Raw genomic sequence first — 15,405 nt, forward strand, 5'->3', positions numbered from 1 at the left:
CATGTCCCTCTGCCTGGGGTACAAGTGCTCCAAGTTCCTTAGTCCTTAGTGCCTTCGCATCTTAGTCAATTTTTCACAGTCCTTTTTGGCCAAAAGCAATACCTGACAGGTTATACAACTTAAGTCTATATGTCCTGACAACTTAGTAGCTATTTGAAAAAAATAGATACACATAGTTGAAAGAAAAAGTCAGATTTAACTTTCATTTTTAGAGAACCACAGTGATCTCAAACCTTGGAATCAGTCTGGATATCACCACTTAAATTTCCTATTTCACACTGATTTTCATATTACACTTGCGTTTAACACCATCAGCCACCAAACCCTCAGTTCTCCAAAGATGTAATGCCATTCGAAAAAATACTGCACAATTTAATGTTGAAATTCCAAACTACTGCAAGCTAGCAGGAAGCGTGGCATCTGACAGATGCCAACTAATGCTGTTTTCCCCCTAAATCTAAAATACTCATGGCACTTTTGTGAGTTCACTGTGTATCCCTGTTTGGGAACCATGGGCTGGAACATAGTCTTGTGGGTACATCTAGCTGCAAAGAGATTGGGAAATATAATCTATCTAGTCTAGTGGCATCTGCTTTAATGAATAAAATATTTAAATACTTATTTTATGCTTTTGTTCTCACAGGGATGTCTTATATCTGTTTATGAGTTATCCAAGGGCAGCTACCTTGCACGAATGTGCTTAACAATGGGTGCTTAGTCACTCAGTCCTGTCTGACTCTTTGTGACCTCATGGACTATAGCCTACCAGGCTCCTCTGTCCATGGGGATTCTCCAGGCAAGAACACTGGAGTGGGTTGCCATTCCCTTCTTCAGTGGATCTTCCCAACCCAGGCATTGAACCCTGGTCTCCTGAATTGCTGGCAGATTTTTTTACCATCTGAGCCACCAGGGAAGCCTTGTCTTGCAAGAATATAACCATAATAAAGGTTACCATTTATGGAGCACTTATATATAATAAATAGTCTGCTAAAGTGCTTTTCATATATGTTCTCACTTAATCCTTACAATATCTTTTGAGGAAGGTATAGGTAATATTCCTATTACATAGATACATATTTGCATATAAAAGGAAAGAAAGAAAGTAAAGTCGCTCAGTCGTGTCTGACTCTTTGCGACCCCATGGACACCAGGCTCCTCCGTCCATGGGATTTTCTAGGCAAGAGTACTGGAGTGGGTTGTCATTTCCTTCTCCAGGGAACTTCCTGACCCAGGGATCGAACCCAGGTCTCCCACATTGTAGACAGATGCTTTACCAGATACATATTTTGCATGTAAAAGGAAACTTCTGTTTAATTAACTATCTTGCATAAAATCAAATAGAAATTAAGAGGTAAAGAAGAACTTGAATAAAGTTGTCTGATTTTAGAGCCAACTCTTTCTCTTTTTCTCTTTTTTGATCACACTGCACAACATGTAGGATCTTAGTTCCCTGAATAGGGATTAAACCTGTGCCCCCTGCAGTAGAAGCATGGAATCCTAACCACTGGACTGCCAGGGAAGTCCCTAGAGCCAGCTCTCTTAACCTCCATACAATTTTACATTTGATATTTGCTGAAGGAAAGTTATGGCCAAAGTAGACAGCATATTAAAAAGGTCAACAAAGGTCTGTCCAGTCAAGGCTATGGTTTTTCCAGTAGTCATGTATGGATGTGAGAGTTGGACTATAAAGAAAGCTGAGCAGTGAAGAACTGATGCTTTTGAACTGTGGTGTTGGAGAAGACTCTTGAGAGTCCCTTAGACTGCAAGGAGATCCAACCAGTCCATCCTAAAGAAGATCAGTCCTGGATGTTTATTGGAAGGACTGGTGTTGAAGCTGAAACTCCAATACTTTGGCCACATGATGCAAATACCTGACTCATTTGAAAAGACCCTGATGATGGGAAAGATTGAAGGTGGGAGGAGAAGGGGACAACAGAGGATGAGATGGTTGGATGGCATCATTGACTCAATGGACATGAGTTTGGGTAAATTCTGGGAGTTGGTGATGGACAGGGAGGTCTGGCGTGCTGTGGTTCATGGAGTTGCAAAGAGTTGGACACAACTGAGAGATTGAACTGAACTGAACTACATAAATGAAGAGCAATATTATGTATTTGTGTTGGCATTATTTACTATTCCACCTATATGAAAATAAATCAGTGTTGTCTTTTATATAGTAACTATCTTCAAAGGATTAAAAAAATTGAATTCTCACAACACTCCTGAACAAGCTTGAAGAAGAGAGGCTTGTTTGAAATAATTCAGTGTCAACTTTCCCACTTCCTGCTCTAAAATAATACAGACAAAAAAGGGGGAGACCGATGCACATCTCAAGTTGATATTAGCCTGAGTCCTTTACTTGCAGAGGTAAACACTTTGAAAACATTTTGTTAACATCTTGACTACCCATTTTTGTTGCAGGAGGCCGAGGGAAAGATGGTGCCCCCATCATCACTTTTCCAGAGTTTGTGGGGTTCAAGCACATCCCAGATGAAGACTTCCTGAATGTCATGACCTACCTAACTAGTGTCCCCAGGTGAGCTGAACACAATACTCTGCTGCCTTCCTTGTCACTGGGTTTATCCTGAATTTCCCACATGGTAGTACTGGGCTGGGATGGGATCTTCCATGAGCCCAGCTCACACTGCTGTGTTATGGCCAATTTCGCTTATCCATCAGTCAAAACAAGGGATGTGGAAAGAGACTAGAAAACAAAGTTACATGAACATCAGTTTTATTATGGTGTGTACTCATGAAGTGCTTAATAAACATTGTTAAGTGAATGAAAAATTGATTGACTAACTAACGCTGAGTTTGTTCCTTCAGGTTCATTGCTGTAGATTAAGGTGATCCTGGTTTCCTGGGGCCTGTTGTCTAAGACACCTGGCTGCTGCTCAGGAGGCTCAAGCCAAGTTAGGAGTCACTTCATTTATTTCTCCTAAATAAGGAATTTAAGGGTAGATTTTATAACTATCATTGTCAGATGAAGAAGTCACAGAGCAAGGAAACTAAAAGTCCAGAAATTAAAACTGTGCCTATAGCTGAGATTGAAACAGAGATATTTTGGGGCATCTGCTACTTCTACCCTCTTGGGCCTAGGTCTCACATATTTATGCCACTAAGTCAATAAATAGCCAGGTCTCCTAGGGATGGGATGTGGGACAGAGTTCATATTGGTGACAAATATTTCACAGACAGAGGTGGAGCTGACTGTGGAGTCCAAACTCCCTGGGGAGCAGACTTAGCCCATAAAGGCCTTACCCTCCATGGGTCTGTGTTGCTTATGATACTGTCTGTTACTTAAATGCTTTGTGGTTAGGAGTTTACACAACAGCCAGGGGTGTGCTGTTTTGCTTGCTTTCCATCTGCCTCATATGATTTAGAGGTAAACTCTGTGATTAAAAGTCCACCTGGGGCCTGATCCCACCTGCAGAGATTAGGAAGTTAATTAGTTTGCTTTAACCAAACCCACTCTAAGATTTTTTTTTTTTACCCTTTTTTCTTCCTCAGAGAAAGCTATGGATTTATTTTTAGTGCATTTCTTCAAAGGTCAGTGCTTAAATTATATTTTACCTTATTCTTTATCTCTGATCCAAGAGTATTGTAGACATTATATAGACAGGAGAGGATTTGGACTTTGTTGGTTTGAGAGAAGGATGCTGTACATCTCTGGGCTTTGCTTACATGGTTCTCTCTGCAGGACCACCTCTGCCATCCTTCTGGGCCTGGCTGACTCTTGCAAAATCATCAGCCCTCAGTCTGATCTCACTTTTTCATGGAAACTTGCCTTGACCCAAATTCTGCTCTTACAGACTCTTTATTTCCACAGACTCTGTATTTCCACAGTACCCCTTGTATAATGCTATGGTATATGAAAATTATTTCTGCTTCTCCTATTAGACTGTGAACTACTCAAGAATAGGGGCCAATGCTTCTTTTCTTTTTTTCCCTTCTAGTTCAGCACATGGTAGTTTCTCAAGAAGTAATGTTGGTGAAATTTCCAGTTCTGATCCGGTTCATTTCAATCAAAGGGTGTTTGTTATATGGTGAGAAGTAGGACACTGAGAGAGAGAGGGGAACCCAACTTCTCACTCCTGCCTTTTCCTCCCGGAGTTATAGGGAGTTGAACTTGGTCTCCCTCTTTGGCTCAATTGCCTTCCAGAACATTGACCTATCAGTTTAGCAACTTCTGTGAGGAGCAGCATGCAAGAGGGTGAGCAGGCAGGTGGGTAACAGATAGAAGTGCCTCTTCCCTATTATCATTATATTGCTTTAAACTTACAATCTAATTGTACCTACTCAGTGGATGGAGTCATATGCTAAATTAAATGGGGGCATTTTCATATTATATTTGCAGCCTTTCCTGAGCCACCACAGTGAGGACGAGACATTGAGTGCCACATGGCCCAATGTGGAGGGAAAGCATTAAGGGGTAGAAACCCCATCGCACAAGCAAAAAAAAAAGAAAGAAAGAAAGAAAAATCAAGAGGCTACTGTTTAGGCCTAATTTACCTTTTCTGCTCTGTGCTCGTGCATAATTTCTTGTAAAATTGGTAGCATTTTCCTTTCCTAGAATGCAGTTTGTCTCTTGAGAAAGAGTAGCTGACCAGTTATTCCTCTTTCCTTCTTCCTGGCATTTGTTCATACTAGCTCACTGCCCCACCCCTTGTTCCTTTCAACATAAAACAGAGACAATGAGTAAGAAGGCTTGAAAGGAGAATTTGACGTGAACTTTGTTTCCTAGTTGCCATTTCAGGTTCCAAAGAATGAAACCACTCTTGTTCCTTTTTATGATTCCTATTTATCACAGTTTGCATCTTCCTAAATGTTACAGTGGTTCCCAGACACCAGAACTTTTCCCAGGTTGCACAATGGTTTATAGGCAGGTGGCATGACACACAACAAGGAATGTATGCACAACTGATGCACTAGGAGAGGAGAAAGACAGGATGCTCAGGGCGGGGAAAGGAGAGCTCTGTGCCTTAAATTAATGAGGATCTCTCATTGTGGTCGGGTTGGGTGAGTGCTGAAAGGCTTCCCACAGCTCGTTTTTTATCAGATCTTTGCTGAGTGCCATCAGTGCGTAGAGAGGTATGTTAGGTGCCATAAAGGACCACAAGACCATACAACAATATCTTGAATCTCACATGACTCTGTTGTTATGATATTCTGTGAAATATGTGAAGAAAATGCTATAAGAGCTCAGAAGAGAGAAGAAGCACTTTAGACAGGAAAAAACAAGGAAAGCTTCAGGAGTGAAGTGGTCTTGACGGATGGATGAGATTTCCACATATAGATCAGAGAGGGACATTTCAGAGAGAGAGAACAGGATGGTGTTTAAGAACTTTGGACACAGCTCAAACCTGGATTCAAATCCAGATTCTATGGTTGCTAGCTGTGTCATCTGGGGCAAGTGACTTGGCTTCTATTTCCAACCTCCCCACCCCCGCCCCCCGCTACTGGATTTGAAGTTTTAAATAGAGCTTGTTTAGGGAATTACAGACTATTGAGGTTGTCCATAACAGGGTGAGGATCCTTTTCAGATAGTAGTGAGAAATGGGATCTGGATAGACAGTTGGGGACAAACTGGGCAAGGTGTTTTCCACCAAGTTAAGAAGTTTAGGCACAGTGAGCAAGACCAGACCATTGGACATTCTGAGGAAGAAAAAATGGCAACCAGATGAAAGTGGTGGTGGTATGCAGGATGGGCCAGAAGGAGGGGAGGAAGGGAGGGAGGGAGACCAGTTAGGGGATTCTGCCCTGTTGTTGTTCATGTCTGACTCTGACTCTTTGTGACCCCATGGAGTGCAGCACGCTGGGCTTCTCTGTCCTTCACTATCTCCTGGAATTTGCTCAAACTCATGGTTATTGAGTTGGTAATGCCATCCAACCATCTCATCCTCTGTCACCCCCTTTTCCTCCTGGCTTCAATCTTTCCCAGCATTAGGGGCTTTTCTAATGAGTTGGCTATTTGCATCAGGTGGCCGAAGCAACAGAAACTGGAGACTCGTGGAGGGGGGAAGGAACAGTGAGGAACCAGCCGTGATCCTTAGCTTTAGGAATTCTATTCACAGTCAGATCTTTATGCTTTTACATGTCTGCTGCTGCTGGTAAGTCACTTCAGTCGTGTCTGACTCTGTGCGATCTCATAGATGGCAGCCCACCAGGCTCCTCTGTCCCTGGGATTCTCCAGGCAAGAACACTGGAGTGGGTTGCCATTTTGAGGTCTCATTTTAAACATGCCTTCAGTGGCTACAGAGTGGTTTGGAAAGGCATTAGTAAAATATTCTGAGGCACAGAAATGGTCAACTTTTTAAAAATTCCAATTGCTTTTCTAAAAATCGTATTTGTATAACTAAGCATACATTTTTATTACCCTATTCCTCTATTTGGTTTCTATGTTTTACTCACAGTTATGTGTTCATTACTTGAGAGGGCTTGGAGAAGTTACTTTTATTTTATTTTATTTTATTTTGAGAAGTTAATTTTATTATAAAGAAACAAGATTCATATTTCATAACTGTGAATTTTATGATTATTTACTATTTCTAAAGGTCTTTTTCTATAATGAATCTGTTGAGAAGCCTATTTAAGTGAAAAATTCTTCCATATCCATTTTCCTCCCATAGAGTCTGATGAATAGTTCTTGAGAAGACTCATATCCTCTTTTATGATATGATATTCTATGATTCTCTCATAGAATGCTGTCTGACATTTCTACTTTGGGAGGAGGGGAGGAGGACAGCATTATTATTTGGCCTGTGAATTCTAAACAGACTTGCTCCTTTGTACCGAAAGACTGAATGGGATTGTAACAATCTGCCAGCTTTAAAAACCAGCCTTATCAGAGAAGTGAGTTTGATCTGAGCTTCTTACTATTATGAAGGCAATGGAAAAAGCCCCTGATTTTAAGTAGTTTTAAATACTATAAATAGGAAAAGTGCTGCTTTGATTGAGCAGCTAAGGCAAGATGTGTTGTTTCCTGGTCTGGCTGTGGAATTGCTCCCCTAAATCAGGAAAATGGAATCATTCATTTGACTTCTAGGATAGAAGTTCAGAGTGGGGAGTCTTATTGGGCTGTTGTCCTGTATAAGATGGATGAATTTGCTTCAGAACCCTCTGGAAGGATACCTTGAGGGACCAGACCTTAGGCACACAAGTGAGGCTCAAAATTAGAGCATATCCCGTAGACTTATAAATAAATGTTTGATGTTGGCAAGTAAGTCTTATATGCTAGGAGTATTTGAATGGATTATATTAGAGGATAGGAAAAAAAATTTAATATGCCATATTCCTGTTCTTCTCTATGTAAGAACCAGGGAGTCTGACATTTCTCCCTAGTAGAATGACTTAGTGTGTATAAGACATTTGTTATTTTGCTTAGGTGATTGTTTTAGAATACTGTGCTATATTCTGCCTTTTTGTCATCCTGAGAGGTAGGGGCTCAATTTCTTTTTTCTGATAATTCAGGTTTATTTAGACATTCAAAACACAGCCTCTTGCTTGTATTCATAGGTTCTAATGGAGAAGGAAATGACAACCCACTCCAGTACTCTTGCCTAGAAAATTCCATGGATGGAGGAGCCTGGTGGGCTACAGTCTATGGGGTTGCAAAGAGTCGGACACAACTGAGCGACTTCACTTCAATGATTGTAAATATCTGGAGTCTTTTCTTACTCAGTGGTATTATCAATTATAAAAAAGATAATTGCTCTAGCTCTGTGAAAAATTGTCTTGGTATTTTGATAGTGATTGTATTGAATCTGTAGATTGCCTTGGGTAGTTTGGTCACTGTCATGATACTAATTCTTTTAATCCATTAACTTGGTATATCTTTCCATTTGTTTGTATTGTCTTCAACTTCTTTCATCAGGGTCTTATAATTTTCCCAGTACAGACCCTTTAACTCCTTTATAAAAAATTTATTTATTTATTTATTTTAATTGGAGGCTAATTACTTTACAGTATTATAGTGGTTTTGCCATACGATGACATGAATCAGCCATGGATGTATATATGTTCCCCATCCTGAACCCCCCTCCCACCTCCCTCCCCATCCCATCCCTCAGGGTCATCCCAGTGACCCTGAGCACCTTGTCTCATGCATCGAACCTGTACTGGCAATCTGTTTCACATATGATAATATGCATGTTTCAATGCTATTCTCTCAAATCATCCCACCCTCACCTTCTCCCACAGAGTCCAAAAGACTGTTCTTTACATCTGTGTCTCTTTTGCTGTCTTGCATATAGGGTTATCATTACCATCTTTCTAAATTCCATATATATCTGCTAGTATACTGTATTGGTTTTTTTCTTTCTGTCTTACTTCACTCTGTATAACAGGCTCCAGTTTCATCCACCTCAGAACTGATTTAAGTGCATTCTTTTTAATGGCTGAATAATATTCCATTGTGTATATGTACGACAACTTTCTTATCCATTCATCTGCTGATGGACATCTAGGTTGCTTCCATGTCCTGGCTGTTGTAAACAGTGCTGCGATGAACACTGGGGTACATGTGTCTCTTTCAATTCTGGTTTCCTTGGTGTGTATGCCCAGCAGTGGGATTGCTGGATCATATGGCAGTTCTAGTTCCAGTTTTTAAAGGAATCTCCACACTGTTCTCCATGGCGGCTGTGCTACTGCTGCTAAGTCGCTTCAGTTGTGTCTGACTCTGTGCGACCCCATAGACGGCAGCCCACCAGGCTCCCCCGTCCCTGGGATTCTCCAGGCAAGAATACTGAGTGGGTTGCCATTTCCTTCTCCAATGCATGAAAGTGAAAAGTGAAAGTGAAGTCTCTCAGTCATGTCTGACCCTTAGCGACCCCATGGACTGCAGCCTACCAGGCTCCTCTGTCCATGGGATTTTCCAGGCAAGAGTACTGGAGTGGGGTGCCATTGCCTTCTCCGATAGTGGCTGTACTAGTTTGCTTTCCCACAAACAGTGTGAGAGGGTTCCCTTTTCTCTGCACCCTCTCCAGCATTTATTGTTTGTAGACTCTTTGATAGCCCCTATTCTGACTGGCATGAGATGGTACCTCATGGTGGTTTTGATTTGCATTTCTCTGATAATGAGTGATGTTGAGCATTTTTTCATGTGTTTGTTAGCCATCTATATGTCTTCTTTGGAGAAATGTCTGTTTAGTTCTTTGGCCCATTTTTTGATTGGGTCGCTTATTTTTCTAGAATTGAGCTGCAGGAGCTGCTTGTATATTTTTGAGATTAATTCTTTGTCAGTTGCTTCGTTTGCTATTATTTTCTCTCATTCTGAAGGCTGTCTTTTCACCTTGCTTATAGTTTCCTTTGTTGTACAAAAGCTTTTAAGTTTAATTAGGTCCCATTTATTTTTGCTTTTATTTCCAATATTCTGGGAGGTAGGTCATAGAGGATCCTGCTGTGATTTATGGCAGAGAGTGTTTTGGCTATGTTTTCTTCTAGGAGTTTTATAGTTTCTGGTCTTACGTTTAGATCTCTAATTCATTTTGAGTTTATTTTTGTGTATGGTCCCTTTAACTCCTTAGTTAGATTTATTCCTAGATATTTTATTTTTTCATGCAATTATAAATGAGATTGTTTCCTAATTTCTATTTCTGGTAGTTTGTGTTAATGTACAGAAATGCAACAGATTTCTGAATATTCATTTTGTATCCTGCAACTTTACTGAATTCATTGATGAGGCCCGTTAGTTTTCTGGTGGCATCTTTAGGATTTTCTATGTATAGTATCATGTCATCTGCAAACAGAGTTTTACTTCTTCCTTTCCAATTTGGATTCTTTTAAATTTCCCTGCTGTCTTACTGCTGTGGCTAGGACTTCCAATATTATGTTGAATAAAAGTGGCAAGAGTGAGTTCTTGTCTTGTTCCTGATCTTAGAAGGAAATGCATTAGACTTTACAGGGTTGAGTATGGTGTTAGCTCTGGGCTTTATTTAATTTTTTTTTAAATTGAAGTAGAGTTATAGGGCTATGCTGGTGACTTAGACCATAAAGAATCTGCCTGCAATGCAGGAGAACAGGTTCAGTCCCTAGACTGGGAAGATCCCCTGGAGAAGGTAATGGCTACCCACTCTACCATTTTTGTCTGGAGAATTATATGTACAGAGGAGCCTGATGGGCTCCATGTCGAAATAAGTAGGATACAACTGAGCAACTAACACTTTACTTTGCTTCTCTTGATTTACAACGTTGTGTTACTTTCAGGTGTACAACAAAGTGATTATGTGTGTGTGTGTGTGTGTGTGTGTGTATCTTTTCTTTTTCAGATTCTTTTCCCTTATAGGTTATTACAAAATATTGATTATAGTTCCCTGTGCTATACAGTAGGCATCTATTGGTTATCTATTTTATATATGGTAGTGTATCTATGTGAGATGAGTGCAATTGTGCGGTAGTTCGAGCATTCTTTGGCATTGCCTTTCTTTGGAATTGGAATGAAAACTGACCTTTTCCAGTCCTGTGACCACTGCTGAGTTTTCCAAATTTGCTGGTATATTGAGTGCAGCACTTTCACAGCATCATCTTTCAGGATTTGAAATAGCTCAACTGGAATTCCATCACCTCCACTAGCTTTGTTCATAGTGATGCTTTCTAAGGCCCACTTGACTTCACATTCCAAGATGTCTGGCTCTAGATTAGTGATCACATCATCATGACTATCTGGGTCGTGAAGATCTTTTTTGTATAGTTCTTCTGTGTATTCTTCCCACCGCTTCTTAATATCTTCTGCTTCTGTTAGGTCCATACCATTTCTGTCCTTTATCGAGCCCATCTTTGCATGAAATGTTCCCTTGGTATCTCTAATTTTCTTGAAGAGATCTCTAGTCTTTCCCATTCTGTTGTTTTCCTCTATTTCTTTGCATTGATCACTGAAGAAGGCTTTCTTATCTCTTCTTGCTATTCTTTGGAACTCTGCATTCAGATGCTTATATCTTTCTTTTTCTCCTTTGCTTTTTGCTTCTCTTCTTTTCACAGCTATTTGTAAGGCCTCCCCAGACAGCCATTTTGCTTTTTTGCATTTCTTTTCCATGGGGATGGTCTTTTTTTTTTTTTTTTTCATGGGGATGGTCTTGATCCCTGTCTCCTGTACAATGTCATGAACCTCATTCCATAGTTCATCAGGCACTCTATCTATCAGATCTAGGCCCTTAAATCTATTTCTCACTTCCACTGTATAATCATAAGGGATTTGATTTAGGTCATACCTGAATGGTCTAGCAGTTTTCCCTACTTTCTTCAATTTGAGTCTGAATTTGGCAATAAGGAGTTCATGATCTGAGCCACAGTCAGCTCCTGGTCTTGTTTTTGTTGACTGTATAGAGCTTCTCCATCTTTGGCTGCAAAGAATATAATCAATCTGATTTTGGTGTTGACCATCTGGTGATGTCCATGTGTAGAGTCTTCTCTTGTGTTGTTGGAAGAGGGTGTTTGCTATGACCAGTGCATTTTCTTGGCAAAACTCTATTAGTCTTTGCCCTGCTTCATTCCACATTCCAAGGCCAAATTTGCAGGTTACTCCAGGTGTTTCTTGGCTTCCTACTTTTGCATTCCAGTCCCCTATAATGAAAAGGACATCTTTTTTGGGTGTTAGTTCTAAAAGGTCTTGTAGGTCTTCATAAAACCGTTCAGCGTCTTCAGCGGTACTGGTTGGGGCATAGACTTGGATAACTGTGATATTGAATGGTTTGCCTTGGAGATGAACAGAGATCATTCTGTCGTTTTTGCGATTGCATCCAAGTACTGCATTTCGGACTCTTTTGTTGACCATGATGGCTACTCCATTTCTTCTGAGGGATTCCTGCCCGCAGTAGTAGATATAATGGTCATCTGAGTTAAATTCACCCATTCCAGTCCATTTTAGTTCGCTGATTCCTAGAATGTCGACGTTCACCCTTGCCATCTCTTGTATGACCACTTCCAATTTGCCTTGACTCATGGACCTGACATTCCAGGTTCCTATGCAATATTGCTCTTTACAGCACTGGATCTTGCTTCTATCACCTGTCATATCCACAACTGGATATTGTTTTTGCTTTGGCTCCATCCCTTCATTCTTTCTGGAGTTATTTCTCCACTGATCTCCAGTAGCATATTGGGCACCTAATGACCTGGGGAGTTCCTCTTCTGGTATCCTATCATTTTGCCTTTTCATACTGTTGGTGGGGTTCTCAAGGCAAGAATACTGAAGTGGCTTGCCATTCCCTTCTCCAGTGGACCGCATTCTGTCAAACCTCTCCACCACGACCTGCCCATCTTGGGTTGCCCCACAGGCATGGCTTGGTTTCATTGAGTTAGACAAGGCTGTGGTCCTAGTGTGATTAGATTGACTAGTTTTCTGTGAGTATGGTTTCAGTGTGTCTGCCCTCTGATGCCCTCTTGCTACCATCTTACTTGGGTTTCTCTTACCTTGGGCGTGGGGTATCTCTTCACAGCTGTTCCAGCAAAGCGCAGCCGCTGCTCCTTACCTTGGCTGAGTGTTATCTCCTTACCACCGGCGTTCCTGACCTTCAACGTGGGATAGCTCCTCTAGGCCCTCCTGTGCCTGCGCAGCCACTGCTCCTCCGGTTGCTCCTCCCAGCTGCCGCCCCTGGCCTCGGGCACAAGGTGGCTTCTCCCAGCCGCCCCTGACCTCGGACGCGGGGTGTCTCCTCCCGGCCGCAGCCCCTGACCTCGGACGCGATGTAGCTCCTCCCGGCCACCACTGACCTCGGACGTGGGATAGCTTCTCTCAGCTGCCGCCCCTGACCTCGGACGCAGGGTTGCTCCTCTTGGCCGCCTGCGCTCAGTGCGCCGGCCCGCAGCCGCCTGTGCTCAGTGCGCCGGCTGGCAGAATGCTCAAACTACCGCACAATTGCACTCATCTCACATGCTAATGTGAGATGCTCACATTAAATGAAGTAAAGTAATGCTCAAAATTCTCCAAGCCAGGCTTCAGCAATACGTGAACAGTGAACTCCCTGATGTTCAAGCTGGTTTTAGAAAAGGCAGAGGAACCAGAGATCAAATTGCCAACATCCGCTGGATCATGGAAAAAGCAAGAGAGTTCCAGAAAAACATCTATTTCTGCTTTATTGACTATGCCAAAGCCTTTGACTGTGTGGATCACAATAAACTGAGGAAAATTCTGAAAAAGATGGGAATACCAGACCACCTGACCTGCCTCTTGAGAAATCTGTATGCAGGTCAGGAAGCAACAGTTAGAACTGGACATGGAACAACAGACTGGTTCCAAATAGGAAAAGGAGTCCATCAAGGCTGTATATTGTCACCCTGCTTATTTAACTTATATGCAGAGTACATCATGAGAAACGCTAGGCTGGAAGAAGCACAAGCTGGAATCAAAATTGCCAGGAGAAATATCAATCACCTCAGATATGCAGGTGACACCCCCCTTATGGCAGAAAGTGAAGAGGAGCTAAAAAGCCTCTTGATGAAAGTAAAAGAGGAGAGCAAAAAAGTTGGCTTAAAGCTCAACATTCAGAAAATGAAGATCATGGCATCTGGTCCCATCACTTCATGGGAAATAGATGGGGAAGCAGTAGAAACAGTGTCAGACTGTATTTTTTTGGGCTCCAAAATCACTGCAGATGGTGACTGCAGCCATGAAATTAAAAGACGCTTACTCCTTGGAAGAAAAGTTATGCCCAACCTAGATAGCATATTCAAAAGCAGAGACATGACTTTGCCGACTAAGGTCCGTCTAGTCAAGGCTATGGTTTTTCCAGTGGTCATGTATGGATGTGAGAGCTGGATTGTGAAGAAAGCTAAGCGCCAAAGAATTGATGCTTTTAACTGCGGTGTTGAAGACTCTTGAGAGTCCCTTGCACTGCAAGGAGATCCAACCAGTCCATTCTGAAGGAGATCAACCCTGGGATTTCTTTGGAAGGAATGATGCTGAAGCTGAAGCTCCAGTACTTTGGCCACCTCATGCGAAGAGTTGACTCATTGGAAAAGACTCTGATGCTGGGAGAAGGATAGGTGTTAACTCTTCTCTAAATGTCTGATAGAATTCACCTGTGAAGTGATCTGGTCCTGGACTTGGTTTTCTGGCAGGAGGAGAAGGGGACGACAGAGGATGAGATGGCTGGATGGCATCACTGACTCGATGGACGTGAGTCTGAGTGAACTCCGGGAGATGGTAATGGACAGGGAGGCCTGGCGTGCTGCGATTCATGGGATTGCAAAGAGTTGGACACGACTGAGCGACTGAACTGAAGTGTATCTATGTTGGGGCTTCCCAGGTGACTCAGTGGTAAAGAATCTGCCAGCCAATGCAAGGAGATGCAGGAGTTCAGTCCCTGAGTCAGGAAGATCCCCTGGTGGAAGAAATGGCAACCCACTCCAGTATTCTTGCCTGGAGAGTCTCATGGACAGAAGAACCTGATGCACTGCAGTCCATAGGGTCACAAAGAGTCAGACATGACTGAGCGACTGAGCATGCATGCACATGTATGTTAATCCCACACTCCTAATTTATCCCCCCGCCCCTTTCCCTTTTGGTAATCATAAGTTTGTTTTCTGTGTATGTAAGTCTATTTCTGTTTTATAAATAAGTTCATCTGTATAACTTTTTTTTGATTCCACATATAAGTGATATATGAGATTTGTCTTTCTTTGTCTGGTTTACTTTGCTTAGTATGATAATCTCTAGCTCTGTTCATATTGCTACATTATTTCATTCTTTCTTATAGCTGAATAATATTCTATTGTGTATATATATCTCATCTTCTTTATCCATTCATGTGTTGATAGGCATTTAGGTTACCTCCCATCTTGGCTATTCTAAAGAATACTGCAGTGAACACAGGGGCTCATGTCTCTTTCCAAATTATGGTTTTCTCCAGACATTTGCCCAGGAGTGGGATTGCAGGATCGTATGATAACTCTAGTTATGTCAAAGTATGTCCCTATTATAACCCCTTTATGTCCCCTTTATAACTTTGTTGAGAGTCTTTTTGAAATCATAAATGGATGTTCAATTTTGTCAAAAACATTTTCTGAATCTATTGAGATGATCATATGATTTTTATTCTTTAATTTGTTAATATGCCGTATTAATATTCTTATTGATTCAATTTTGCTACTGGTAATTGGTATGAAATATTTTTTTATTGTTCAGCCTTGGGAGATTATACAGTTCTAGGAATTTGTCCATTTATTCTAGGTTGTCCTTTGTCCACTGATTGACTTTTGGGTATTAAATCATTTTTGTGTTCATGGGATAAAGCCCACTTGACTGTAGTGTAGGATTCCTTTATTATATTGTTGAATTTGGTTTGCTAATATTTTGTTGGATGATTTTTGCATCTATGTTCATCACTGATATTAGCCTGTAATTTTCTTTTTTGATGATATCTTTGTTTTGGTGTCAGGGTGACGCCAGCCTCATAGAATGAGTTAGGAAGT

At 41.4% G+C, this 15,405-nt stretch overlaps 1 protein-coding gene across 1 annotated transcript in view; it reads left to right on the top strand.

Annotated features, from left to right (window-relative positions):
- Positions 1-15,405, top strand: part of MCF2L2 (MCF.2 cell line derived transforming sequence-like 2) — a 280,069-nt gene that overhangs the window by 69,102 nt on the left and 195,562 nt on the right. The window contains exon 3 of the mRNA XM_069594515.1: positions 2,422-2,536. Within this exon, the coding sequence (XP_069450616.1) occupies positions 2,422-2,536 (115 nt within the window). The remainder of the gene's footprint in view (positions 1-2,421; positions 2,537-15,405) is intronic.

This window comes from Ovis canadensis, chromosome 1, assembly GCF_042477335.2.
Source record: "Ovis canadensis isolate MfBH-ARS-UI-01 breed Bighorn chromosome 1, ARS-UI_OviCan_v2, whole genome shotgun sequence".
Classification (NCBI taxonomy): Eukaryota; Metazoa; Chordata; class Mammalia; order Artiodactyla; family Bovidae; genus Ovis; species Ovis canadensis.